The sequence below is a fragment of the Chinchilla lanigera genome, unplaced genomic scaffold (genome assembly GCF_000276665.1).
Source record: "Chinchilla lanigera isolate Chin_1 unplaced genomic scaffold, ChiLan1.0 scaffold00076, whole genome shotgun sequence".
Classification (NCBI taxonomy): Eukaryota; Metazoa; Chordata; class Mammalia; order Rodentia; family Chinchillidae; genus Chinchilla; species Chinchilla lanigera.
The window spans coordinates 761,127-787,858 of NW_004955477.1; the positions used below are offsets into that span (position 1 = coordinate 761,127).

General features: G+C 47.2%; 1 protein-coding gene across 1 annotated transcript in view; it reads left to right on the plus strand.

The window, feature by feature from the left end:
• The window catches only part of Htra1 (HtrA serine peptidase 1), a gene marked incomplete at its 5' end in the record, with an annotated part of 47,270 nt that continues 20,538 nt past the window's right edge, over positions 1-26,732 (plus strand). Inside the window, 3 exon segments of the mRNA XM_013503081.1 lie at positions 1-293; positions 23,185-23,284; positions 23,697-23,901. Coding sequence (XP_013358535.1) covers positions 1-293; positions 23,185-23,284; positions 23,697-23,901 — 598 coding nt within the window.

Sequence of the window (26,732 nt, forward strand, 5' to 3'; positions counted from 1 at the left end):
CGTGTGCGGCTGCTGCGAGGTGTGCGGCGCTCCCGAGGGCGCGGCGTGCGGCCTGCAGGAGGGACCGTGCGGCGAGGGGCTGCAGTGCGTGGTGCCCTTCGGGGTGCCAGCCTCGGCCACCGTGCGGCGGCGCGCGCAGTCCGGCATCTGCGTGTGCACCAGCACCGAGCCAGTGTGCGGCAGCGACGCCAACACCTACGCTAACCTGTGCCAGCTGCGCGCCGCCAGCCGCCGCTCCGAGAGGCTGCACCAGCCGCCGGTTATCGTCCTGCAGCGCGGCGCCTGTGGCCGAGGTACTTCGCCCGCGTTCGGACCTCGGTCGGTCTCTCCTTTCCACCCCGACCCGCCTGTGCTGGTCTGGTGGAGGGGAGGGGGGTGCAGTGGAGCTCTGAAGGATGTTCAGGGCACCGCGCAGAACCGAACTCTGTGCCCAGCCCGGAGTTGGTGACACGCCTCGCGGGTGCTCCACGCGCTGTGCTCCGCAGCCTCGGGGCCGGGGCGACGAGGCTTCCAGCTAGGTGGCGGGCCGCTGGGTGTTGGGGAGCCACACAGCGCCCAGGACAGAGAGGAACGCAGACTCAAGGGGAAGAGAGTGCAGGTCTGGGAATAGTGCCTTGTGCCCAGCCGCTTTGGGGCCACAAAGTTTCATTTGTGTTGCTTTTCTTTCTGCTTCTCTGCCTCCCCCTTGAAAATGAACCACACATTCATTTTCGCACAGATCCTTTTCATGAAAACTTTAGCTTTTTGCGGGGAAGGAATAGCGTTTCCTTGCCCAGGCGGCAGTTCTCCAGGATGGTCTCCTGGGGCAGAGACCGGCTTAGTTCAGCAGTGTTGCTGCCTGTCCTGCTTCCCTGGTTTTGAGCCAGCCCTACGAAAATGAAAGTGCCTCCTTTTGAATAAATCCGGTCTGGTGCTGGCTCGTAGAATCTGCAGGGCAGAGGAGGGGTGGGTCTGGGATGAGGACACCCCCTCCCGCGCGCCTTTCTCTTCTCATGCAGCTTTGCTGTGTCAAGACCGGTGGAGGGGAGGTGGTAGTGATGGGGCAGAGGAGAATGCAGAAGTTCCTGATTCTTGGGGTCTTCTCGAGAAATGCGTCTGGCCGTCTCCACGCAGAGATGCCATGTGGGAAAACAGTGTGGAGTTCAGCCCCGGCCAGTCCAGCGGTGTGGGGAACGGCCAGCCGGGCTTGGCAGTGCGCTTGGCCTCAGCCAGGGGACTGCTGCCCAGACCCAGAGTAATCTCCTCAGTGCAGGCGGTGCCTGGAGTGAGGGATGGGGGAGCTCAGTGTAGACGGACTGCTCTGGATTTTTCTTTATGGGAATATGGTCCAGCGTTGTCGCATATGGATAGGAACATACCAGTGTGGTTTGGGCACGGATAGTATCCACTGAGGTAGGAGCACAGAGCCCAGCCTCAGCATTCAGGAAACTCAGTGTGTTGTTAGGTGTTAGGGGAGAAGAGTTTTTCTAGAGAGAAGTGATCCACGGGGCTCAGAAAGGGCAGGATGAGAAGCCGTACCTGTTGAACACAGGTCCACGGGCCAGGTGAGTTATCCAGTTTCAGTCTTTGCACCCTCAAGAGGAGGAAGTGTCTCCTCTCACCCGTTTCACAGCAAGTGTCCAAATACTGTTTGGACACAGCAGAGTCCAAATACTTGGCAGAGTCGAGTCTCCCTGTGGAGAGACACAGGTCCTTCATTGGCCAACAGGCCTACAGTAGCCCCTGGGTGCATCAGAGCCGAGACAGTCACACAAGAATGAGCATGTGAGTCCTGAAAGGAGGGAGACGGGGTGTGACACTGGTCTCATCCGTCTCCTGCTTTTACAAATATTTATTGAGCTCTGTAGCGTGTCTGGCACTGTTTGTCTGTCTGCTTGGCACTTAGGCACTGGATGGTTATGTGGGTGGGTGAGTGGATGAACGGATAGATGGATGAATGAGTGAGGAGACAGAAGGTGTTCAAGACAGTCATCCTGTCTATCTTTAGTAGAAGGAGTTGCTTTGCTATGTCGCTCATTCCCCACCCCGACTTCCTCAAGGTGTCTCTAGGGCAGAAGCCTGGGAACCAGCAGCCTTCCTTTGGCCTAAGCCCCACTCCAGCAGCTGGTGCCCAGGGCAGGCCACCTGACATTACAGCTGAATGAGAACTGGCTGCCCTCTGGTGCCAGGCGTTGGCAGGAGCGCTGTTTTGGCAGGGCGAATACGGAGGCCTTTTTGAGAGGTGCCTCAGTTAGAGTAGAGGGGGCGTGTAGAGAGGTGAGTAAAGGGGATTTGACCAAGGCGGCAGTTGGCTGAGAGCTGGGATCACACAGATCTAAGGGGGTTGCTTCTAGGCAGAGCGCAGGAAGGAGAGGTGGGTGTGCTGAGGAGCGGTCCCGGGCAGTCAGGCCACGCTTCGAGTCACGGTGGTCCCTGTTTGGAGGAAGTGTCATTATTGAAAATAAAGCATGTTTGTCTGCTGCTTAATGGAGACTTCAGAAAACGTCTGTAATCATGGTTTTGGAAATGAAAGCAAGTCATCAATTCCAGAAATCATTACAGCTGACAGTTTGGTTGGGAAACTACACAGTTATACCAGAGAACAAAGATATGTTGTCTTCTGCTCTGTCAGTCTGGAGAGTACAGAAAAAGAAAAAGCATTGCAATTAATAATAGGATCATAATGAGGGCCAACATATAGTTCATTTATTGTGTGTCTGGCGTGTAATTTTCAACTCTTTTGATCCTTCTAAAAATGCTTATGCAGTAACCTTCCTGGGTTACAGCTGCAAGACAGTCGCAGAGCGGTACCTGTTTCAGGACTTAAGCCTACACTTCTGATTCCAGAGCTCGCTTCATAAACCCCCTCTCTGCTGTTGACAGAGCAACAGAGATTATAAGCCAACTCCGGCTAAGCCACAGCTAATAGATGAAACAAACAGTGTTCCAGATGGCCATGGCCTTGCGATGAAGTGGGACGGATCCCCAATCTCATCAGCAGGCTCAGGAGTCTGAGGACAAGGTCGCCTCCAGCTGCCATTCACACAGCCCTGCCAAGGAAAAGCGAAAGAGAAGGAGGTGTCATAAAGATGTTTCCAAACCAGAGTCCCAGACCCCAAACTGCTCTCGAGGAGGGAAAGGCCCTTCCAGATTCCTGGATGTTCTAGAAGTCCAAGCAGGACTGTTTGTATTGCAGATCTGCTAAAAAAAAAAAAAAAAAATGGACAAGAAGCCAGGAAAGGGCTGAGGAGGACTCCCCAGATAGTTGAAGCCTGGTCCATTTCTCCTCTTGGCACACACTCCAGGAAATTTTACTACCCGCAAAAGAGCGGCCTCTATTAATAAGCCTGGGGGTCTCTAAGGCCCAGATGAAGTGGGGAAAAGGGGAAGGGCACTTAGCGCTCCTTACTGGAAGTTTTCAGGTCGTGGTGTCTCTTCAGAGCCCCGAAGATGGAGGCCACAGAATAGACAGTTATTTTACTTCCTGGAGGAGTAGACTTTTTTTTTCAGTTTTTATTTTTTTATTAGTACATGTTTATAGTACATAATGATTACATTCCTCGTAGTTGGACTGTTTGTGTTTTACTTCATTGGTTTTTTTATGGGCGCCTTGGGCAAGTCTTCAGTTTGTTGAGTGCCAGTGTGCTGAGCTCTGAGGAGACTGCAAGGAGCAAAACAAAGCTCCTGCTTCCAAGGAGCCAGGATGTAACACTGCCGGGTGGGGATACAGCCTTTCATTACCTATACCTGCAAATTCCTTTGTCAAGCACAGCATTTGCTGGAGTGTTTCCATGACTGGCTATTCAAGTACATCTTTTGTCACTTATAGTACGTGTGTAGTGGGTACCAGGCTTCCTCCTAGGGCATGGTGGGTGAAAAGACTTGTCTCTCCAGATTTTGGTCATTTGCAGCATGAAAACAGGAAGGTCTTTTGAGGTATTTGTAAGGCTTTTATTTACTTTGGTTCCTTTTTTTTTTTTTGCTCCTGTGGTATTATTAAAGAGTTAAAATATGAAGGCTTCATAAAATTAGTGAGTTGACAGGATCAAAAGCTCAGTGTTTGATTTAGAGAGCTGTAAAGAGGTCAGAGCTTAAAATAACTGCACTCAGAAAGTGATTACGGTGGAACCATGAGCTCACTGTGGCCAGACAGCCTCAGCACGGTGGGCTGCAACTCTGAGTCTATTTGGAGTTGTGTGATCCTGGGCAAGTTTTGTGCCTTGGATCCAGAAATCAGATTTTCCATGAGCTTATATTTCTAGTGAATAAATAGCTCTGGTCAGGCATAATGGGAAGGGGAGCTCGGGCTTGGCAGTGGTTGAGGGTTCCTTGGAAGGCCAGCTGGGGTGGTGGGGCCAGCGGGCTGACACCTGGCCTGGGCCTATTGTGTGTGTAGTTACCTGACTTGTCTGGGGATCCCCCGGAGCTCTCAGAACCTCAGCAAGGGAAGGACTGACTAAGTGACCTCCAAGGTCCATTCTAACTAGAATCGTCTGTGATGCTAGTAGCATAGTGTCTGCTGAGGTTGTGGTCACTATGCCTTTATTTTGAAGACTAGGCTGGCTGCTGTTCTTTTTCTTACATTAGGATGGTTATAGCCAAGGTTGGCATTGCGACCCATTTGAGCTTTGTTGCCTGCATCCTTGGGCTTTATGTTGGCACTGAAATCCCTGGGAAACTATGGGAGTCATACGCCCACCCCAAGGACTGAGGGCCAGTGAGTCTGGTGTCCCTTGCTCCTTCCCCTGGGGTCATGAGGCTGGGCTTCCTCTGGGTCCTCTGAAGTGAGATCTTTGCTGAGCTGTTTCCTCTTTTCCTTTTCCACATTCCCTGCCATTTAGGGGGAAAAAATAGCTGTGTGTGGTGGCACGAGCCTATAATCCCAGCTACTAGGGAGGCTGAAGCAGGAGGATTGCAAGTTTGATCCCAACCTGGGCAGCTTAGTGAGAATAAGTCTCAAAATAGAAAGAGAAAAGGGCTAGGGATATGGGGATGATGGGGTTGTAGCATTGGGTTCAATTTCCAGTACAAAAAAAACAATCAAAAAGCGAAGCCATTCTGAATGCTTTTCCTAAAGGCTCCAGGAAGTCGGAGGGAAGTTGGTGTGTTTTAGCTCTGCTTGGTGACGTGGGTCAGAACCACAGGGCGGTGTGCCTTAGGACAGAAACAAGTGGCAAGGTGTATGTGTCACTGTGGAAAGCATGCCAGGTCGAGCTTCTGGCATGAATGTCATGAGTTCCACCTCTGAATTCAGAGCACTTATTGAACAATCACTGTGTACTCAGAACTATGCTGGGTGCAGGGAATGACAAGTGAGCAAGATTCTTTGGCCTCTGATTTCCAAGTGCTCACAGTAGGACGTATGATGCCTGGCTTAAGGGCTGAACTTCTAGAATCAGATCACTATTTTGTAGATATGTGATTTTTTGGATTTGACTTAATTTCTAAATCGCAGTTTCTTTATCAGTAAAATGATAGTAAAAATAATAGTGTGCATATGCATACTTCTTAGGGCTGTTGCAGAATGGAAGGACCTTATTTTATTGCTTAATAGTATACTTGGTGCATTTCTTGAACTCCATCAATATTAGCTATGATATTGGTGGCACATGCCTATAAGGCCGAGGCAGGAGGATCATGAGTTTGAGGCCAGCCTGGAGCATAGTGGGACACTGTCTCAAAAAAAAAAAAAAAAAAATTAGCTATGGTCATATCACCATGGTATAACAAAGGAGTCAGCTAAGAGAAGATGTGCTGGAATGTCATCTCTGGGGATGAGGTGTGTGGGCTGGTCAGGAAGGAGTCACAGGAAGGGGAGCCATGTGTGCACATGTCCTGAGGCTGGCTCGAGTTTACCAGTTAATATGTTGGCAAGGTTCTCTGGGCGGAGGGAATCAGATACTGCCTTCCAGTCACCCTTTGATGGAAACCCCTGTTGTCTCCTGTATGATTTGTGAAATAGATGACTTCTTTTGGATTAAGGGCTGTGTCTGGGTCCCCTGGGATTTTTACAGAAGTCATCTTATTAACCCTCCCTGGAGTTTGTGACATTCAAGAGATGGCAGCTTCCAGATGCCCTGGGACCTTCTGGAGCAATTCTCATGCTCTGAGAATTCCTCCCAGGGAAAGGTTTGACATGCCTCTAGAAAAGAAAAAAAATAGATTGAGAGTCCACGGATACCCTATTATTTTAAATTCGTAGGACAAATTGTCAAGCAAGCGTAGTTCGTGAACACAGTTCTCTGCGGCATCTGGTGGCAGCAGCTGGTCCCTTGCCGCGGGAGAGTCCCTTGTCTCCCGTACACATGAAGGTCTCTGAAAGCTTATTGTTGTGGCTGGAATTTCTGATAATTTCCACATTTGTATAACTCCTGTCTTAATGAGTCAGAGCCTTGTGCAATATTTCAGACCTCAGGAGCCTTTTTTTCATTAGTTGTGCAATACAGTCTCCAGCAGGAGATGGTAGGCCTGCCCGTGCGATGAGCTGTGTTGTTCTTGGTGCTGGTGAGGTTTGCAGTAGAATTCTCTCCCACATAGTCTTGGGCAGGACGTTACGCCGTTAGCCGGTACTCACATCATCTCACACTCTGTGACTAAGATGAGCTGTTTCCCTAGTACCGGTATTCTGAGAGGCAGTCACTGCTTGGTGGGGATGGATGGACACAGAGTCCTGGGCACTGGTGTCTCCAGGCAGTTGGCTGCCAGCTTTATACAGCAGAGGGAAGGCTGAGAATTCAGCAGTCATAGCTCCTTTTTTTCTGGCACAGAGTGAGGTGTCTGGGGATCGGGGCATTGTACGACACTGGGAAATGTCACCAAACAGGACAGTGATCCAAAGACCTACTACCTCCGGGTACTTTCTTGAGCTGGACAGGGTGGTAATGTGTTATGGGTCTTGCGTCCTTCCCTTCCAGTTACCCAGGGAGGAACAGGTATTATACCTGCACCCCAGTCAAAGACATAGATGAGGCTGTGAGAGGTTGATTGTAATTCACCCAAGGCCACCCTGTAGGAGAAAGCAGAGCCAGGATTCACACCCAACACTCCCTGGCTCCCAGACTACTTTTGAGGCTTCTTTGACTCCAGAGTGGCTTGGAAGCATGCTGTTTAATCTCCAAATATTTGAAGAGCTTTCCATTTATCTTTCTGTTACTCATTTCTAGTTTAATCCCATTGCGTTCTGAGGACATCCATTGTATGGTTTTTATTCTTTTCAATTTTTAGAGTGTATTTCTCTGGTCTATAGTGTGGTCTGTCTTGGTGGCAGTTCCATGTGGGGTTGAGAAGAACATGTGTTATGCTGTTGGTGGTGGAGGGGTGTTCTCTAAACATCAGTCAGATGCAGTGGATTGGTAGTGCTGTTCAGGTCAGCTGGATTCTCACTGATTTTGTCCTGTTGGTTGTCAGTTCCTCAGAGAGGCATGTTGAAGTCTCCTGAGTCTGGTCTGCAACATGACTGCTGTCTCCATTGTGGACCACCAGTGTTAGGGATCCTGGGTTTAGCCCCACTTGGACATTTTGGATGAATTACTAACTCCCTGCAGCTTCAGTTTTCTCATCTGTTACACAGGGACAGTGTTGCTGCCCAGGAGACAGCAACAGGGGTCTGAGGTCCGATGAGATAACAGGTGTGAAGGAGTTTTGTCAGCTGAGCATACTGTAGCATTGGCATTGCAAGAGAGTAGGACTTCTAGATAGCAATTCCAGACTCTTCCAGGACTCCTGGTAGAACCAGCACCAAGAATAGAGCCAGAGGGATGGAAAAGGAACATACTTCCTGTCTAGCTCTTGGTCAAGGTGACTGAATTTGACCCTCCATTTCAGGGAGGTCAGGGGAAGATCCACTGCCGTCTTGTCCAAGGGCAGAACAGTTTGCTTCAAAACACCGGCATCCCGATTATTATACTGCCTGCTCAGCCACCCCCTGTGCCTGAATCGTGGTGCCCGTGTGTTCTTCGCCTGCGAGGCGGTGTTCCTTAGTCTCGTGTTCCTCTCAAGCCCAGTTTTGTTTTGTTTTGGTAACAGGGATTGAACCCAGTGCTTTCACAGTGAGCTATATCCCCTAGCCTCTAAAACAATTTTATTTTGAGATGGTTTTGCTAAGTTGCTTGGGCTAGGCTCATATTTGCTGTCCTCTTGCTTCAGCCTCCTAGAGTGCTGAGATTATAGGCATATATCACCACACCCGGCATCGGCATCGGTCTCAGCTTCTGTTGAACGTTTCCGCCTGTCCAGAAACAGCCTGAGGTGAGGCTGCTCAGGTTCTAGCCTGACACTTCTTTGCTAGTTTGACATCTTTGGCTCTGAAAAATGTCACCCAGTATGGTGTCGACCCCATTGGAAAAAGCCCAGTAGGAAAAGCCTGTAATGGTCCAGGAATACAGGAGGAAGGGCAAGAACTTGAGGCAGTCTGGAGGGGACCCAGGCGCGGGGATGCCTTTCTGTCTGTAGGTTCTGGGATCCTTCCATCTACAGTCTGTTCCTTTGGCATACTCCTTATTGGCCACCATAGACTGTTCATCCTTTGGAATATATCATCGGTTCTCACTTTCCACAGCACATTTCTAACCACATCAACTCCTTGTTTTTATGTTTTCTTGGATCTTGTGGATTGAGATGCCACCTTCCCAGCGGAGACACTGGTGGCTAGCCAAAGCCGCCAACTGACTTGTAAGGAAGACAGTATCCCACAGCGTGAAACCTAAGGGTAGTTTCTATCTGCAAGTCCCACAGCCCGACCACTTTTTCTTTACAGCGAGGGAAATGAGGGATCCAAAGGGAACATGACTCACAGGCTGAGCAGCTCGTCAGTGGGGGCTTCTAGGACAGAGCCTGTGAGCCTCTCTCTACGGCCTCTTCCTGGAGGAGCAGTCGTCTATTGGGGAAGGACCAGGGTCTTGTGTAAGATTTCCCTGGAGGCTTGAGAGGTGGGTGTCTTCGCCTTTTCTCTTTCTTTAATAGGATGTTGAAGATCATTTTGTTTTTCCAAAAACTTTTCTCCTTGGGATGGACCACAGAGCAATCCATGGGATGCCTGGCTTCTGCCCTCAAGAATTAAAAGTGCCTGGGAAGGCCTTGAGTGACACAGGGCTCTTGTTGGAGGGAAAATGTCCTCATAAGCATCATGGTGCACACCCGACATCATGCACAAGATATTTCCATGTCTTTAACCTGTGGTTCAGTTTTCCTTGGGCTGAATCTACCCAGGTTTTCTTCTTAGCACAAAGGCTTTTCTAAAATTTTCCAGTCTCCATTTTGTTTAACCATCATGGGAAGGACATTTCTACACCTGATGATACATTGTACTACAGCAGTTTGTTAAAGTTAGAAAAATTATTTCATCACATCAAAAAGGAAGAAGGAAAAAGATTTGTGATTTTACCTTCACCATCATTCCAGACACTTCCTCATTTCTGTCCCAACACAACGGACCACCAGCTGCTTAATAATTCCCCTACTCAAATTCATTTGAGCTATCATTATTGCAAACAGTATTGAGATGAGCATTTTTGTGTTCGTGGCTATTTCTGTGTCTTGGGTTAGAATCTATTCTCTTAGGATAGATACTAAAATGTGCAGTGACTGGACAGAAGAGTATGGCTTTGTTATGGCCCTCTAGTTATTTTCTAGAAGGGTTATAGCAGTGCTTGTTGCCAACTGCTATAGAATTTCAACCTCTGAGGTCACTGAATGTCATAAAGAAATTCCACTGAAGAAAACCCTTCAGGATGAGTGGAAGACAATGGTTCCAAACCAGTCATTCTGCTCAGCTGATAGATTATGCCGGTCTTAGCTTCATCACTTGTAAGGGATAAACAGTGTTTGCGGTGGAGTGAAAACTTTCAAAATTTGGTTTTACCTGGGGATGGGATGAGTTGTGATCACAGGACATCCGGCCTGGAAGGGCCCCTGGAGCTTCCAGGTCATCTGGCCCAACACTTGTATTTTGGGTGAGGAGCCTAGGACAAGCGAGGGGACATAAAAGTCCGAGGTCAGCAGTCAGGACTGCCAGAGAACTGAGTCGCTGGATACCCAGTTCAGGACTTACTACAGGGAACTCCTGGATGCTAGCTCTGTCCATGACGTAAGGGGAGGCCAGACTGCAGCTTGTGTTGATAAGTGAAGAATACGTCATTCAAGTATTTTGTACACGTAGAAGTATAACGTGAGCTGCATATATAAAATCAACTTCCAAGTACTGTAGTTACATTAAAGTAAAAAGAATTATTTTTCTTTTTTAAAATAATTTCATTGAGATAATTTACATACTATGAAATGTATCCTTTTAAAGGGTTTATATGTTCACAGAGTTGTATTCTTATTGTCACTGATCTGAGGACATTCTAACTACCCCCACAAGAAACCCAGTACCCGTTAGAAATCACCTCATATTTTCCTTTGCCTGGCGCTAGCCAGCCTCTAATTGATTTTGTGTCTTTGTGAATTTGCCTATTCTGGACAGGCCTATTAGTGGAGTCCTGCAGTATGTGATCCTTTGTGACTTTGCATACTGTTTTCAAAGTTCATCCACATTTTAGCATGTGTCAGTACTTAATTTTATTTTATGACCAAGAAGCATTCCATTGTGTGGTTACAGGAAGACCGAATCTCCCCTTCTGGGGAATCCTAATCCCAGTCCTGAAAGTCACTTTGAAAGCTGAAACTGCTGACACAGTTCTAATGGCTCTGTCAGAACAAAATGAAGCACATGCTCCAGGAAGCCAGCATTAAAAATTAAAAGAGTATGCTATACGGGTGGGAATTATGCACTAAAAAGAAAACATCAGGAAACATACTTTGCAGGTTTACTAGGGCATATGACATTTTTTGGAGCTGGAAAAGATATCAGAAATGGTCCGGTCCCCCAGCTCACATTTGACAGACAAGGTACCCAAGCCCAGAAAGGGGAAGTGGCTTGTCTTGGATCCTCAATCCACTTTTCACTTCTTACTTGAGGCAGTTTCTTTCTACCCTCTGTTTCAGGTTTATGAGTTCCCCTCGTTGTCCTCAGTTCCCTAGGACAGGAGCTCATTAGCAAATGGATGTTGGGTATTGCTCTGATCTTCTGATTCCTGGACAAATGAGCTTGTTCAGCATCTCCCTCCCTGGGTTCTAGGCTTGGCTTTTTGCCCACCCTGGGCTTGGCAGGGAGTGCCTCCATGGCTTTACTTCCCAGCCACATGCTGGAGGCTGAAGGGCTCTGACAGCCCCAGACAAAACAGCCAGAGTTATCATAGCAGGAAGAAAGCCCAGCTGAGAAAGCTGTGAAGGTCAGGACTGGAGACAGATGCTTATCAGAAGAAAGTTGATGGTGATATTGTGGACTGAGTGGTCAGCTGTTTCCCTGCAGATAATAATAGGCACATCATCTTGGGCGGTTAGAGACTTCTGGAAAACAATAATTGTGCAGTGGAACTGCTTAAAAACTTTTTGCTAATAAAAAAGCTAGGCCAGAAAAGTGGATGAAATGCAACAGCACTGACCAGACCCAAACATCCACCATGGGTGTAAAGGGACGGATCACTCTCACTGTTTTGTTTTGTTTTTTATTGCCACTGACACTGAGAAGTAATTTTTCAAAAACAGGAACCTTTAAACATAGACACATTCTTCTGGAAAAGACACATTTTCCCAGTAAAGCCAAAGCTACAGAATGAGGCTGCGCTTGTGAGTCACAGCAGAGTTAGGGGCTTGCAGCCAGTTGGCCGTATGCCCCCAAACTGGGGTCCCGATACAGCCTGTTTGAAGGAGAGTGTCTTAGAATGTTTGGGTGACTTAGCTCCTTCACTTCACCTGCTAGAAGTCTTTCCTAGGCACCATCCATAGCAGCCTTGGCCCCGCCACTGCAAATAGTTACGCTCAGAGCACCACCTTGGGCATTGCAGCCTGAGGCCTGGCATCTAGCGTGCTTTTCCCACTTGGAGCTGTCTGGGAGACTCTACCGGAAAGAGAGGGGCTGCCAGCGCTTGGAAGTACCAGTATGGGCTGGAAATCAAGGCCAGGCCCTGGGCTCCACCGCCTCTTTCTCCTCTATTCATTAAAAGAAAAGAAAGAGGTCATACAAAACACTCCTGAATTTTATTTCTTTCCTTCCAAGCAACAGAGAGGGAGAGAGTATTTTCATCCATCACTCAGTTTGTAATCTTACAAGAAAATGTTACTACTTGTGAATTCAGTGTGTCCTAACAAGGGTGGTTCTGAAGGCCATTGTCTTTCCTGTTTCATTCATTCTTCCATCTGAACAGTACCTTCAGATTTATTTTAGACCTCAGCTGGCTGCCTTAGTCACCAGCTCTGCTATGCCTCTGTCTTTCCTGTGCATTTTCTGTGCAAGGTTGAGGAAACCTCTCTGCCTGGGCTCCTCTACGCTCTGGAATTTGCAGCTGTAGCACTGGTTAGAATTGGGGTCTGGTTTCCTGGAATGTGCAAGGCATCACTTCTGTTTCCTCTACCTCAATGCTTCAGACCAGCTCTGAGCCTGACTCTTGCCCTTGCTGACAAGTTTCCTTGGAATGTAATGGAGCAGGACTGCGAGATTGCAGCCACTCAGACCAAAATCATGGAGCTGGTGAGTCTTGAGAGGCATCACTGCTGCACTCAAGGGGTTATGCCTTTTTTTTCTTTTCCTCCAAGCAAGCTCTCTTGCAAGCAGGAGGCTCGAGCCCTTTGTGCTTTATGCCTTGTTAGTCATAAGGAACCTGTTTGGATTGATTTCCCCCAGACTCGGGGCAGAGAGTAGTTCAGGTTCGCTGGAAGAGGAGAAACTGTGAGTTTCTGTGCAGTTCATGCTCCTTTCAGTGCAGCTTCTGCCTCTGTCTCCCCCCAGCTCATCTGGCCTTCTGCCCCTGTGCTTCTCAGGTTGTTCTCAAATGCAGCGAGAAACCTCACAAAGGGAGCTTGTCTTAGGGAAAATTCATCTCCCCTTCCTCCTCGAATGCAGACAGGCACCCCTCCCCAGCTGCAGGTGTTGGGTTCGTTAACTACCTGCGTCCTGGTCCTGTCTTGACATGCAACCCATACCTGGGACAGGTGCGCTGCCTGGGCCTCAGGTGTCCGTGTTTGACCAGAGTTCTGGGTCCTGAATTCCATCCTGACACAGAAAGACCCTGGGACGGTCACTGTAAAGATCAGTAGTATTCCTTAGGAATGGTGACATACACCTGTAATTACAGAGGGGCTGGGAAGCTGAGGCAAGAGGATTACAAGGTTAAGCCAACACAGGCAATTTGGGGACTTAGTGAGACCCTGTCTCCAAAATAAATACAGAAATTTCAAGGCTAGGAACTTGGTTCAATTCCTAGTACCAGGAAAAAAAAGTCAGTATCATATGTTCTCTCTTTCTGCCACCCCACGGGTGAGCCAAACCAGGCATTTGGTATCAGTCTACTTGGGCCTGCAGCCTGCTCATCTCTGCTCTGTTACATGTCTCTCTGTTCATGCACACTCCTCTCTATCTGAAGTGCCAGTGGGATGGGAGCCTTTGGCCTGGGAAGAGGCGCTAGGAAGCAGGAGGAGCACTGGGGCATTGGCTGAGCTTTGCATCCAGACTGACTGTCCTCGTTCTGCTCAGGGCGCCTATTGAGGTGCTGGACTGTGAACAGAACAGACAGATGAGCCCTTGCAGATAGGGTTCCCGGAGCAGGATGGTTTTTCCTTCTGAAGATCCTCTTTGGATCTGGGCCTGGGTTTATGAAGTAACCAGGCCACTTGGCCATACTAGAGATGAGGGGAATTCTAAAGAATGTTAAGGCATGACTGTTGCACCACCAAAATGAGGAAGGGGATGCCTGCAGTGTGCAGCCACCCATGGCCGCAGCTTCTGGGGAAGTCACTGCATTTGAGACCTGTAGGCGGCTGCTGGCCCCTGGAGGATGGGACGCTGGAGACTGGACCACACACAGGGACGACTGCCTGGGGTATTGGCCATGGGAAGGTGTGAATGACAGATGAGGAGTGTGTCTTACCCCTTCATACACTGGACCATTCCCAAAGATCATTCTCAGTTTCCTTAGCACTGCACTGGGGCCTGCCGTGTTTGCTTCTTATTTATTGTTTTCTTGCCAGTGAGAGTGCTCATGTCTAGGGGAGGCCAGGGGAGATTTTCCCTGGCTCCTGGGCAGACTTTGGGACTGAAACAGCGGAGGCCCCGACAGGCAATCTCCAAGGTGGTCACTTCTCCTTGTCCTCAGATGGTCAAGGTGGCCTCTTGGCCCTTCAGGTGTGAATGGGCGCATGTTTCCCATCAGCCTTAGTTTCCAGCCTCTGCACAATGCATTTGGTGCCCTTGACTTTTTTGTTGTTGTTGTTGTTTGTCTTTTTTGAGACAGGGTCTCACTGTGCAGTTCAGGCTGGCCTTGAGCTCACTTTGTAGCCCAGGCTGGTCTCTAACTTGCAACGATCCTCCTCCCTTGGGCTCCCTAGTACTGGGATTACAGGCATGCGCTACCATACCTGGCGATAATCTTGACTTTGAGAGAACTTGTCTTGCTTTTGTTGCTGCTGATGGTCAGGCCTATGTGGCAGAAGAAAGCCACACTGACCTGGAAGTAGGAGAGAGGAAGGTAAGCTGTCCACACACATCTGCCTGGTGCTGTAGCTTGTCCTGGCCTCCCTGAGCAGACCCTGGTGTCATCCAGCTGTAGGTTTTGCTGACTTTCTGCACTGCTGGGTTTACCACTGAATCTTGGTAGCTGTTGGAACTGGCCTGTAGTCATCTTGGTAGTCTATCAGATACAGATGCCTGTGCTAGTATGTGAATTTGAAATTTGGTGGGAAAATCCTGAATGATTTGAAGGCCAGGAGTGAGCTTATAGGGACCTGGTTGAACCCTTAATTTTGAAGTTGAGGAATCCCCAGCCTAATGGGCCCACCTAAGGTCACACAGCCTGCCTCAGTCTGGTGTGCATTGTCCCCACACTACTGAGAATGGGCACCTTATCTCCCTGCAGGTGTGTCCCCTTCTACCCCTACACATCGGTGGCTGTGGGTTCCTGGGTTCTGCAGAGTAGGCTACAACTCCAGCAGTTCCTGTGCAGTGTGTGATGCTTTTCAGTACTTAATCTGGGTTTAGGGTTTTAAATCAAGTGAATTTGAAACTCAGGTAGAGTGGGCTCCCTGGGCATGGACCTGTGCAGTCATACAAGATCCCATGTTTAGAAAGGTTCCACCTGTCTTAATGCTCTGCTGTCACTGTCTTGAGATTTGTAATAAATTTTTGAACAAAAATTTTTATTTTGCCCTGGGCTCTGCAAATGATGAAGCCAGTCCTGAATGTGGGACAGTGCATTAAAATGCCAGGGATTTGATCAATCTGTTCTTGCAACTGATTTGAATTTTGGGAACATGCTGTCCCCTGTGAAGAAAGGAGGATTCATTTCTTTTCGTTCAAATACACTGCGTTCTGTTTTCCAAATTAGCTGTACTTACCAACTCTGCTGAGAAATTGGATGGCGGGATTGTTCTTGCTGGAAGGGAAGACTGGGTTGTTAATCCCACATCCTGGTCCTGATCTCTTGGCCCGGAAGTGTGAACTCTGCTCCCACAATGGTGTGGGCTGCAGGGGTCTGAAAGGCTGGGACCAGGAAGAGAGGCCACAGATGCAGAGCACAGAGCTCCAGCTGCAGAGCTCCAGATGGATGGGTTAGCCTCTTACCTCTGCCTCTTCCCGTTCTGAGGCCTTGAGCAACATGCATTCCTTCTCTAACCTTCTATTTTCCCATCTTTCTGTAGGCTGAGCATAAGATCCACCCTGTAGACTTGTAGAAAAAATTAGCGATCATATCCGTGCCCCACGTGGTGCTTGCCACATAGTGAATAGTAAATGTGCAATAAATAAACACTGTTATTCTTAGTGAAATTTTATTGCTAATGTCAAAGGTTGGGTGGGATTTGACTAGCTGTGAGGGAGGAGCATAAAGTGTTCCATGCAGGAAGGAAATACATTTGAATGCAAGGGATTGGGGTGGAGTGGAATATTTTGGAAGCTGGGAGAGAAGTGAGTCTTAGATACTTCTGCAGTAGGAGAGAGGTTACCCAGCGGTGTTGAAATGCACTGACCCAGCTCTGGGCAGACAGCTGGGTGATGACAACCTTGGCTTTGAGGGTGGGCGTGTGATTTAGCATTTACGTGCATTAAGTCACTTGGGACTCCCAGTTGCCCTTTGTATGTTACATCTCCATGTTCCTGGAAGAAGGGAGGTGGAGGCCTGGACAGGGACAAGCACTGCCTGAAGTGCTGCAGCTCTAAGTTGAGACCATACTCTTAAGTGAAATAAATCGGACACACGTGTTTAAACACCGCATTGCTTCTCTGGTGTGAGAAACCGAAAATGTAAATACAGGCCAAAATGTATTATAGATGCTGGGAAATGGGAAGAATATGCTCACATGGAAAGGGAAGGGGGAGGGGGAAAGGAAAGAAGGGACAAGAGAAAAAAGAATAGAAAAAATGGACACAAAGCTTTTGTAAATAAGGAGGGGAAGAAGGGGTGAAGGGAGGAAAGGGAAATGGGGAAAAAAAGAAGCAAGGTATAGCATGTACAGGTTTAAATTCCCTGTGATGAATGTGGTCATTGTGTGTATCTAAAATGTACCAATAAAATTTTAAAAACTACACACACACACACACACACACACACACACACACACACACACGCAAAGAGTTAAAAGGAGATTTGATGCCAGACGTGGCTCTGAAGCCAAAGTGGCACTCATTGGGAGGTTGTGACCTTTCTCATCTTGGGTAACCCTGCTGAAAATGCACAGCACAAAGAGCAGGGCTAAGAACACAGGCATAGCATCTGGTTCCAGCGCTGGGACGATGGGGGCCAGATCTGGGATCGCTGTTGGTTCGTGGGGGATGGGGCTGGCCTGGGTGTCCAGGACTGCCAGGGGAAGGCCTGGGGTGGCTGACCTGTTCTCTACAGCGGAGCCCTCCCTTCTGGCCATGAAGTAAGTGTTGGTGGCTGAGAGTCCTGGCTGGCTGGCCAAAGCAGCCTCTTACATCATGGTAGCTCAGGTGTCCCGCTGGTGTGTCCCAGCTGCCCTGTCCTACTGGGAGCCAGCCATGTGCTGGAGACACAGGGAGGGAACGAGTTCTGTTTCCCCGGGCAGGAATAGGGACTTTCCCTTGGCAGGTCCAAGTTTATGGGATCTGAGACTTTTATAATTCAAGAGATCCTTTAAGAATACTCAAAATTACATATGCAGCATCAAGTATGAATTAGATTGAAACAAAGAAAGTATCAGAAGTTAAAATTTCAAAAAGCAAATACCACAAGCATCACACATCCAGCAAAATATGATATTATTAATTAATTGCCGGATACACCTGCACTTTTTAGATTATGTTTTGGAAGGTGTTTTTTGAGACAGAGTCTCATTATGCAGTTCAGGCTGGTCTTGAACTCATTATGTAGCCCAGGATGGCCTTGAACTTGAGGTGATCCTCCTGCCTCAGCCTCCGTGCTGAGATTACAGACGTGTGCCGCCATGCCTAGCTCACCTGCATTTTTTAAAACACTTTCTCCACCCCTTATATTTTCTGCCTGTCAGCTCTGATCACTTTTTCCTATGGTTATGATTTTGTAATGTTTCCTACAGAGGAAAAAAAGAGAATTATTTATTGTTATTTTTATTATTATTTATATTATTTTGATTAATTCAGTCTTTTATATTTCCCTTCCACCAACATGCTGTCCTTGGAATCACCACACCACCCTGCAGAACTGGGAGCAGAGCAGGTGGTAGGCATGTTCCTGGAAACTTTATCTGTACCAGGATAAGGACAGTCACTGAATTAGAGACAGTGACTGCAGGGCATGTACGTGCATCTCACTTAAACAGAAGAAAATGATTCCTCAGCTGTACTTTTTCTGAGGCGCCTCTCCTGACAGGATAGCTGCTGTGTGTGTAGCCTATAGTCTCCGCCAATTACAAGTTAACTACTTCATTTCTACAAAATTTCTAGAAGAATATGATGACTATTCTGCTAGGATACTCCAGAGCAACAAGCCAGAGCTTTGTTGAGCTTCACTATAAGTCAGCCTGCTGTCCCTTACTGCATCCATGCAAGATTCAGCCTTAGCTACTGGAGAAAGCCATGAGACATCACGCAGAGGTTCCCAAAGACAGCAGCACCCTTGGTAATTTTTTATGGCACCCCTGCGCCAAAAAAGTACCCCAGGTTTCCATGTGTCAAGTACCTAGGTCCCAAAACTTAGTATTTTGAAACAGGAAGAAAAAAATTGAACTTCATTTTCCAATAACCACGACTGCCTATGGGTGCGATGTGTGTGCCCGTTGGGTGCTAACTGACCTTTGAATTCTTGAACACTGTCACCCCCATTTCTAGTTCAGTGTTGATTTTGAGCAGTATGTCCACTTTGTCACAGCAGCATCCAGAAATGCAGCTTCACAAAGGTATGGGATCATCCAAAGGAATGGCATGCCATCTGGCTTCGAAACGGGAAACTGGAGCTAGTTTACAAGATGTCCAGTGAGTATGGGTGCTGTTGTGTTTCCCCAGAGAAGGTGATGGAGCTTGTGTCTGCTGCGGTGTTCTGTGCTGCTGTGGGGCCTGTGCCGAAGAGCATGGCGTTAGGACAGTAGGGCTGACTGTTCTCTTCTTCCTGCCTCAGTTCTAATCCTTACCTGACATTTTCCCCTTAAAGATGAAAGAAACGCATATTTTGATGATGTAAAACAACCCAGTTTTGTGTTTATGCTTTTGAGAGAAACACCTGTCCTTTGGTTCCTGCTACCTTGTGATTTTCATCTTCACTGCAGTAGTTCTTCTGAAATATGCTAAATGTATGTCAGATATAGACAGTGCTGTGTATTTACAGGTTGCTCATCCATGGAGTCAACCAACTGCAGACTGAAAATGCCTTTGATATAGCACATGTAATATATATTAAAGTAATGTAAAATATGTAAAAGAAAATGGCTTCAATACTGAACATGCACAGACTGTTGTCACTGTTCCCTAAGCAGTACAGTATAAAACTCTTTACATAACATTTGCATTGTGTTAGGTATTATAAATGATCTCGAGATGATTTACAGGATATGAGAGGATTGTGTAAATTCCATGCAAATACTGTGCCCTTTTATATAAAGGACTCGAGCTATGTGTAGAGGGTCCTGTAGCCAGTCCTCCACGGATGCTGAGCAATGGCTGAGCTTAGTGGCTTGTTGTTCTTGGTAAATACTCCATAATGGATCGTAATTGGTGAAACTTCTCCATGTTGTATGTTTCCTTTCTTCTGGAAGGCAGTTGTTGAAATAGTTCAGAAGTATTACCTGTAAATCCCCAGTGATGATGGGATCCAAGCAAGCCATATTTATGAAGTCGTGTGTTTGTTTATAAAGAGGAGAAATGAATCGTTTATTATCTTGGGATGGAATCCTAGCAACTTTAAACTTATAAAGCAATAGGAAATGTTGGCTATACTTAATGTGCCAGTTGTGTCAGAAATCAGTAATGATAAGTGATCGTTAGGTGAGAGGAAAATCTTCTCTAAATTGTAGTAACTCATCCTTCTACTAATCCTAGTTATTACAGAATTTTTGTTTAAACATGAAATACCAGCCTAGCATGGTGGCACATGCCTGTAATCCCAGCACTTGGGAGGCTGAGGCAAGAGGAGTATTGTGAGTTTGAGACCAGCCTGGGCTACAAAGCAAGCTCAAGGCCAGCCTGAACTGCATAGCGAGACCTTGTCTCAAAAAGCCAAAAATAAATAAATAAGTAAATAAATAAATAAATATGAAACACCATAGTATGTCAGTTTTTTCTTTCTGAGAATTATTTTGGATGTTCAAGGTTCTGTGCTTTCCATGTAAATTTTAGAAATAGATGACCAATTTCTATAAAAATTCCTGCTGAGATTTTTTTATGAAGACTTTAATCTACAGGTCAGTTTGTGGAGAACTCATAGTTCAACAGTAGTGAGTGTTTAAGCAACAAGTGCGATATCTCTGCCTTTATTTAGGTTGTCTTTAATTTATTTGGGCAGTTCTTTGACCCTGTCAGTGTACAGTTCTTGTACATGCTTTGTAAGTAGTTCCCTAAGTAACATTCTTTGGTGCTGTTACATTATAGTGTGACGCTGATAAACTCGCTTATCGTAGTACTGTATTTGTAGATTCTCAGTCATTTTCTAGAAAGGCCATCAGAACATCTGCAGATAGCAGCGATTTCATGTTTCTTGGTCTCCACGCTTTGCTTTTTTCTCTTGCCTCATTCTGTGGGCCATTCCTGAATGGCAGCCACCCTCAGTTTTCTGTTCTGTGCAGTAATGGAGCAGTTAGAAGGGCTAGGCTTTGACTTTGCAGGGGACTTCCCAGTCTCATGACCGACCCCCTGCATCAGCTCTAGCCTAAGGGAAGAAAGCAGAGAGCAGGCCAGATCTGCCTCCTGTTGGCTCCTCCATCAGGGTGAGAGCTCAGGTGGGCTGCAGTTCCAGCCTAATTATCTGATCACCTAACACCCTAACCCCTTCTGCAGTGGCCTGGGGCGTAACCTTGTGAACTGGGGAACACAGGTGCAGGTTAAGGCCAGAAAAACTGGCCTGTCTCGTAACCTCCCTGGGATCGTCCCTCTGCAGGGATGGCCATAGTGGTGCTGTTGTTAAGAGGACCCTCCAGGACCCAGATGAAATTGCCAAGGTAGTGCCTCCAGCTCTCCCTCTCCGTAATCCTGCTGCTGTATTGAAGCACTCGTATCTGCCAGCAGCCTCCTTCTGAGCAACACCTTTGCCAGTCCTTTTCCTGTTTTTCTTTCTAAACTATAAGTCTTGTCTGGGCTAGCACTTCCCACCAAGTAGCTCCTAAAGTCAACATAGCAAACACACTGAGGTAGGCGCTCTTATCATCATATTATAGAGGCATGGGACTAAGCTGAGGCCACACACCTGAGGCCAGAGTCTATGCTTGATTTTCCTACTTGCTGAGTGGTCTGACTGCTGCAGAGTCGATCCTCCCCATTCCTTAGTGAAGTTGCCACGCAGCTAGTGTGCCGCCACCAATGGGATGTCTCCACCTTGGTTGACTGTTCTGCAAGGAGGACAATTGACCACAGTTGAAATCAGAGCAAACAAGGGCTGGGGATTTAGCTTAGCAGCAAAGCGCCTGCCTGGCAAGTGCAAGGTCGTGAGTTTGATTCCCGGTACTGGAAAAAAAACAAAAAAACAAAACAAAGAAATCAGAGCAAACAGGACCAGCCAGGGTATCTGAGACCAGATGGGCACAGCAACTCTCACTGGTTTGGAGGACAAGCCTTGTAAGTGGAACAGGAATCTGATGCCGAGCAGGCTGCTTCTAGAGACACTTGAAGTCCTCATTCTGAAATTGAATTGAGAGAAGCCAAACCTTTCTTCTTGTTTGGGTTGACATTTTGTCCATCTTTGAACAATTACCAGTTGAAGTTCCTTGTGTTCAGTTTTTGCTGTTTTTTCCTCCCATGAGTGCTGGCCACCGCGTGATGACAGTGGAGGTTGGGGGTCACCTTTTCATCTGACTTGCACAATTAAGGCCTATCACATGGGCTTTTCAGCACTGTCTGTTCTTGCACTGCTCTCCTTTCTCTTTGGTTATCTGCAGAACTGGAGGAGCCCTGTACCCATTCCCCAATCCCATGCGCTCTTTGTCTTGTGCATCCTGCTGGGGTGAGAACAAGGGACAGAGGCTGGATCAGAGTCAGCTGGAATCAGTGCTGCAGCTCATCCTGGAGGAAGCAGCCCCATTTTATAGGCCGGGAAGTGGAAGCCACCCCACACACTAAGGATGGACTTCAGGCCTTTTAGTGCCCAGGCAGATCTGCTCTGTAAGCTTTCCTGGTGGACAGCCTCTGGAACCGCTTTCTAGCTTAGGAGAAAGCATTAACTTTTCATTTGAGCTACAAAACCTCGTGTTCATCTTTACCCCTGATGGGAGTGGATTTTCCCTTTCTTACTTTGGGAAGTCAGGAAGAGGAAGTGAGTTAATGATCCTTACTGGCAGGACTCTAGCCACTGTGCTTCTCTTGAGAGTCTCAGGAGTGCCATGCCCCTCCAGAGTTGTTGGCCTTGCCAGAATTAAACCTCTGCTTGGCTCTTGCTAAGAAAGCTGGACCCGGGAAGCCCATAGGGGTTTGTTTACAGCTGTCTCTGGTTGATGTCGCCAGGATCTGTGTTTGGAACGTTTCCACCCCTATTTAAGTCTCCCATTGGAGTGCTCAGGGAGATGCAACAGTTCATCACAGTTACTTGGAGACCCTGGAGGGTAACACGTAGAAGTAGGGCCAGTATTGAAGAGGGAAAGTTGTGAATTTGGTGATTTTCTTGCTATTTGTGGTCTTTATTAAGGTTTAATGTCCACAAAGAAGTTACTCAAAGTCTGTGAGCCTCAGTTTCCCTAAATAAGGGAAGAATGCCTGATTCTCCCCTTCTAGAGGAAGTGGGAAAGATTAAAATGAGGTAGATGTGAAAGTGGTTTTGAAAACAGAAATAATAAAATGATGCTTTCATGAATTTGTCAAGTTAGTTTATTTTCCCTAGTAATTGCAGATCTTTGAACCTGAGAACATCATGCTATGCAAAGAGATCAGATTGCGGCCCTGAGATAAAGCAGCTTAGGAAGAGGAGCCAGGCCAGAAAGGGCCCTTCGTTCGTAGACGCTCCCTCACTGCCGACAGGGGAAGCTTGGGAGCAGCAGGCTGGTCCCAGGATGTCCCTGGGGCCGGTGGTATTGAGTTGAGTTACCACAGTTCCTGGTGGTACAGTTGTGGCAGGAACCAAGAAACAATCTACAGATGCTCTGGAGCTGCTGGCCGAGCCTGTGGCTGTGCAGCTGTGATGGGTCACAAGAGGGCTTGGACGTGTCCCAGCATTACTCAGCCTGGGGAATGGTTGTTTCCCTCACCCTGAAGGAGGTGTGGGCGTATATATGACTGTGTGCATGTGTGTGTGTGAGTTTGTGGGTAAGTGCACATGTGTGTTTGTGTGCAGGCATATACACACGTGTGAATATGCCTGTACAAGTATGAGTGTATTTGTGTGTGAGTATACATGCATGTATGTGGGCATGTTTATGTGCGCACATGTGAGTGAGTGTGTATGATTTTGCTGCAGTGCATTTTGGCTCCACTAACCCGTATCTTTCTCCAGGTCACTGCAGTACAGAAGTCAGTATCATTAAATATCTGTTCTTTGCTTTGGTTCTCAGGGCAGGAAGATCCTAACAGTTTGCGCCATAAATATAACTTTATTGCTGACGTCGTGGAGAAGATTGCTCCTGCTGTGGTTCACATCGAGTTGTTTCGCAAGTAAAGAGGGGCTTCCTTTTTTCCTGTAACTTATGCAGCTTTTAGTGGTAAATGCCCTCATTAGCAAAACATCAGTACTATTTTTTTGAGTCATATTAAAGTGTCGAAGTGTCACTGAATAGATTCCTTTATCACGAAAAAGATTTCTCCCTTAGGATATTTTTCTATCTGACTACTTAAATCTACATTCTTGACCCTTCAGATGTTTTAAGAACTTTTGGCTCTGAAGAATCTGTAAGAATATTTCAAGTGGAATTTTTTAATGCATTGCCAAAATTGACGTAATGTTTAGTTTTTTAAATGTTAGACCCAGCACATAAGGAAATAATGCTCCTGCAGAACATTACTCCCAGGTGTTGAAGTTTCATTGTAAGGTGTTTCAGGCTTAACTGTGCTGTCCTTTGGGTTCCAGGCTGCCTTTTTCTAAGAGGGAAGTTCCAGTGGCTAGTGGGTCTGGGTTCATCGTGTCAGAAGATGGACTGATTGTGACGAATGCCCATGTAGTAACCAACAAGCACCGGGTCAAAGTTGAGCTGAAGAATGGAACCATCCATGAAGCCAAAATCAAGGATGTGGATGAAAAGGCAGACATTGCACTTATCAAAATTGACCACCAGGTGAGTGAGCAGCACCTGGTGTCTTCCAAGTGTGTGGGAAGCCCACCACTAGCCAACTACTGAACTGAGTTCTCAGGCACCCCAGCCAAACTCTTGGCATGACCCAAAGATGGCAGAGGGACCTGAACCCTCTGATTTCCTAGGGTGCCCAAGGGGAGTGCTGCAGCACCTAGACTATCAGGTCTGTGCCCAAGAGGGACTGGGTAAGGGAGGGAAGGGGCTCAAAGAAGCTTCTAGAAGAAGCTTGCTGTCTGACCAAAAGGTTTAAAAATAGCATCTTACCCATTTATAAAATAAAGTAACATGTTTGTATAGTGAAAAATTGAATCTTTCACCCACTCCTAATGTGGAAGCATTTGTTAAAATTTGTGTTCATTTCCACAGATACATCACGGGTCATACGCACAGATACAGAATGTGCTGAGTTTCAGAATGAGCCATCCTAGTTATGTAAACAGTTGCTTTGAAAACAAACCAGGTCTACTAAATTAGAGTCTTTGTAGGGTTGCTAGAGATGTTTGTAGTTCAGAAAGTTTTGGAAATGCTTGAATTAAAATAAAGCTCATGGACTTCTCTATAAAACTTCCCAGTAGACTGTAGTGTTTTCTCCAGTTATAATTCTCGAGTATACAACTTTGTGTGTGTGTGGAGGGTACAACTGAGAAATAGCTCAGTTTGGGAAATGTTGTATTTGAAAAATGCTTTCAGGGGTAGGGATGTAGCTCAGGCTCTGGTTTCAATCCTCAATATTATAAGAGAAAAGAAAATGCTTTTGTTTAGCAAAGTCTTCCTATACAAAATTAAATCCAGTTCATATGGATCCTGAAAAATTGTTCCTGCTTGTCATGTTGAGTACAGAGGTGAGTTTGTTCTGTGGGAGGTGTGTTAAGATTGCTATTTGTAGCTTCTTGAAGTTTTCTAGACTTCGAGCGGAGGGAGAATCAGGTTAGCTGGGATCTTATTGCCAGGCCAGGAAAAGACCCTGGACTGAGAGTCAGGAAGGTCTCTTCATCAGCTCTCTGCTTGCTTTGCCTCACTGTCAGCCTTGCAGGCAAACAGGTGTAGCATTTGACAGGCTCTTTGGCTGTCAGTGGAAATAGCTCTGTGTACTATTTGGGCAATAGGATTCTGGATTTTTTTTTTTAACAGCACCAGGCTGCTGCCCCATCCTTCAGAGCCAGCCTTTTAGAAAAACATGGCTAAAACACGTATACTCTTCCAACAGCATATTTCTTTTACCTGTCTGAGGCTGTATAGCCAGACACAGGCTGAAGAGGCTTGAGAGCTCTTTGTGAAGTCACAATTGTGTGTTACATCTGTTTGGTAACTGTGGAATTTCTAGCAACAACTCCTCTTTCAAAATGTATTTATTGGTCACAAGATTGTTGGGTCAGGCTCTGCCTTCATCTCTAATCATCTGTGAGATAGCTATTTTATGTCCATTCTGTGGAGGAAGAAATAGGGCTCAGAGAACCTAAGTAGCCTGTTGGAGGCTGCACCTAATTACCCCAGCCTCATAAGACAGCCAAGGCGCAGTTCCCTAAGTACCCAGGTCCATTCACAGCGATGCAGTCTGGCCTCTGCTTGTAACAGGACAGCTCAGCCTTAAATAGGCTGTACAAGATTGGCGCATCTGTTTGGGAATGCTGCCAGAAAGGTGTGCAGGATGTGGTAGTCTAACCGGAAGGAGGCTGCCAGAATAGCACAGCCTGTGGCCACACGTGGGACTTTGAGCTTCACTGGGCCCTTGAATGGCAGCCAGCATGGGGGCCAGGGTCATCTGTAGGCAGGGCTCTGGCCTGCACAGTACGTGCGCTTTCCCCACAGAATAATTCCGTGTTTGGAATGTGTGGGTGTATACCGTGCAACTGCTTCTGGCCCAGGGATATTCTGTTCAGATTTTGAGCTAAAAGGGAGACAAGCTCGAGTGTAAGTCATCCCTGGCATATCCAGGCAAGAAGTGGAGGATCCCAGTAGAGGAGGCGCGCAGAGGGTTTTGGAGCTAGCTCCTGTTGTCCCTGGGAGTCGAGCTGTGTAGCCAGCAGCATGCTCTTTGACATGTGTTGCAAATGCCCCAAAAACGTGTCCTTGAAAATTTAGAATTGAACGATGTGGCTTTTTGAAATGGAATCGGAAATGAAAGGATATTAAATTGCAGACAACCACACAAAAGCCCAGTTTCCACTGACTAAACTGCTCTTTTTTTTTCTTTTTTGCTGATAGTCAGAAGTAGGGAGAGAAAAGCGTCTCTTCCAGCCCTTTCTCTTTTGTCCCCTTGTTTTTATGAGAGTCAGTTTGAGGGGAGACTGGCTTGTCAGAAGGCTTGGTTTGGAAGGAGCCGGCACATAGGCTAACAAGTCCTAGCACCGATTCACTCAGCATGTGAGGTCATGTGTGCGGTAGGCAGCAGATGGAGTGTGAGCTTGCCTGGCATTGTGTCATCTGAGGGACAGGGATAGCACCAAACAAACAGATCAGGGAAACTCAGAGAAGACAAAACAGGAACCAAAAAAATTGGAATCTGGGAAGGACAATCATTCCCAGCGGCACCTTGTCATGTGAGGCTGTGGCTCAGCCTCCCTGGGGCCATATAAGGATAATCTGATGAAGCTAGTGTGCTGCCCATGATGTCCATGGGCCCAGTGACCAACCAACCAGGTGGCTCATCATCTGGGCCCAGTTCTGCCCCAGCATCCTGAGTTCCTTTGGCACTGCCATTGTTCTTCCTGAATATGGCCTTCTTGACACTTTTAAACAAAGGGGAAGGTACTGTGGACATCTGCTGTTGTCACTTGATAGTGACCGAGCTCCTTTTCTGGGAGCAGCAGCCA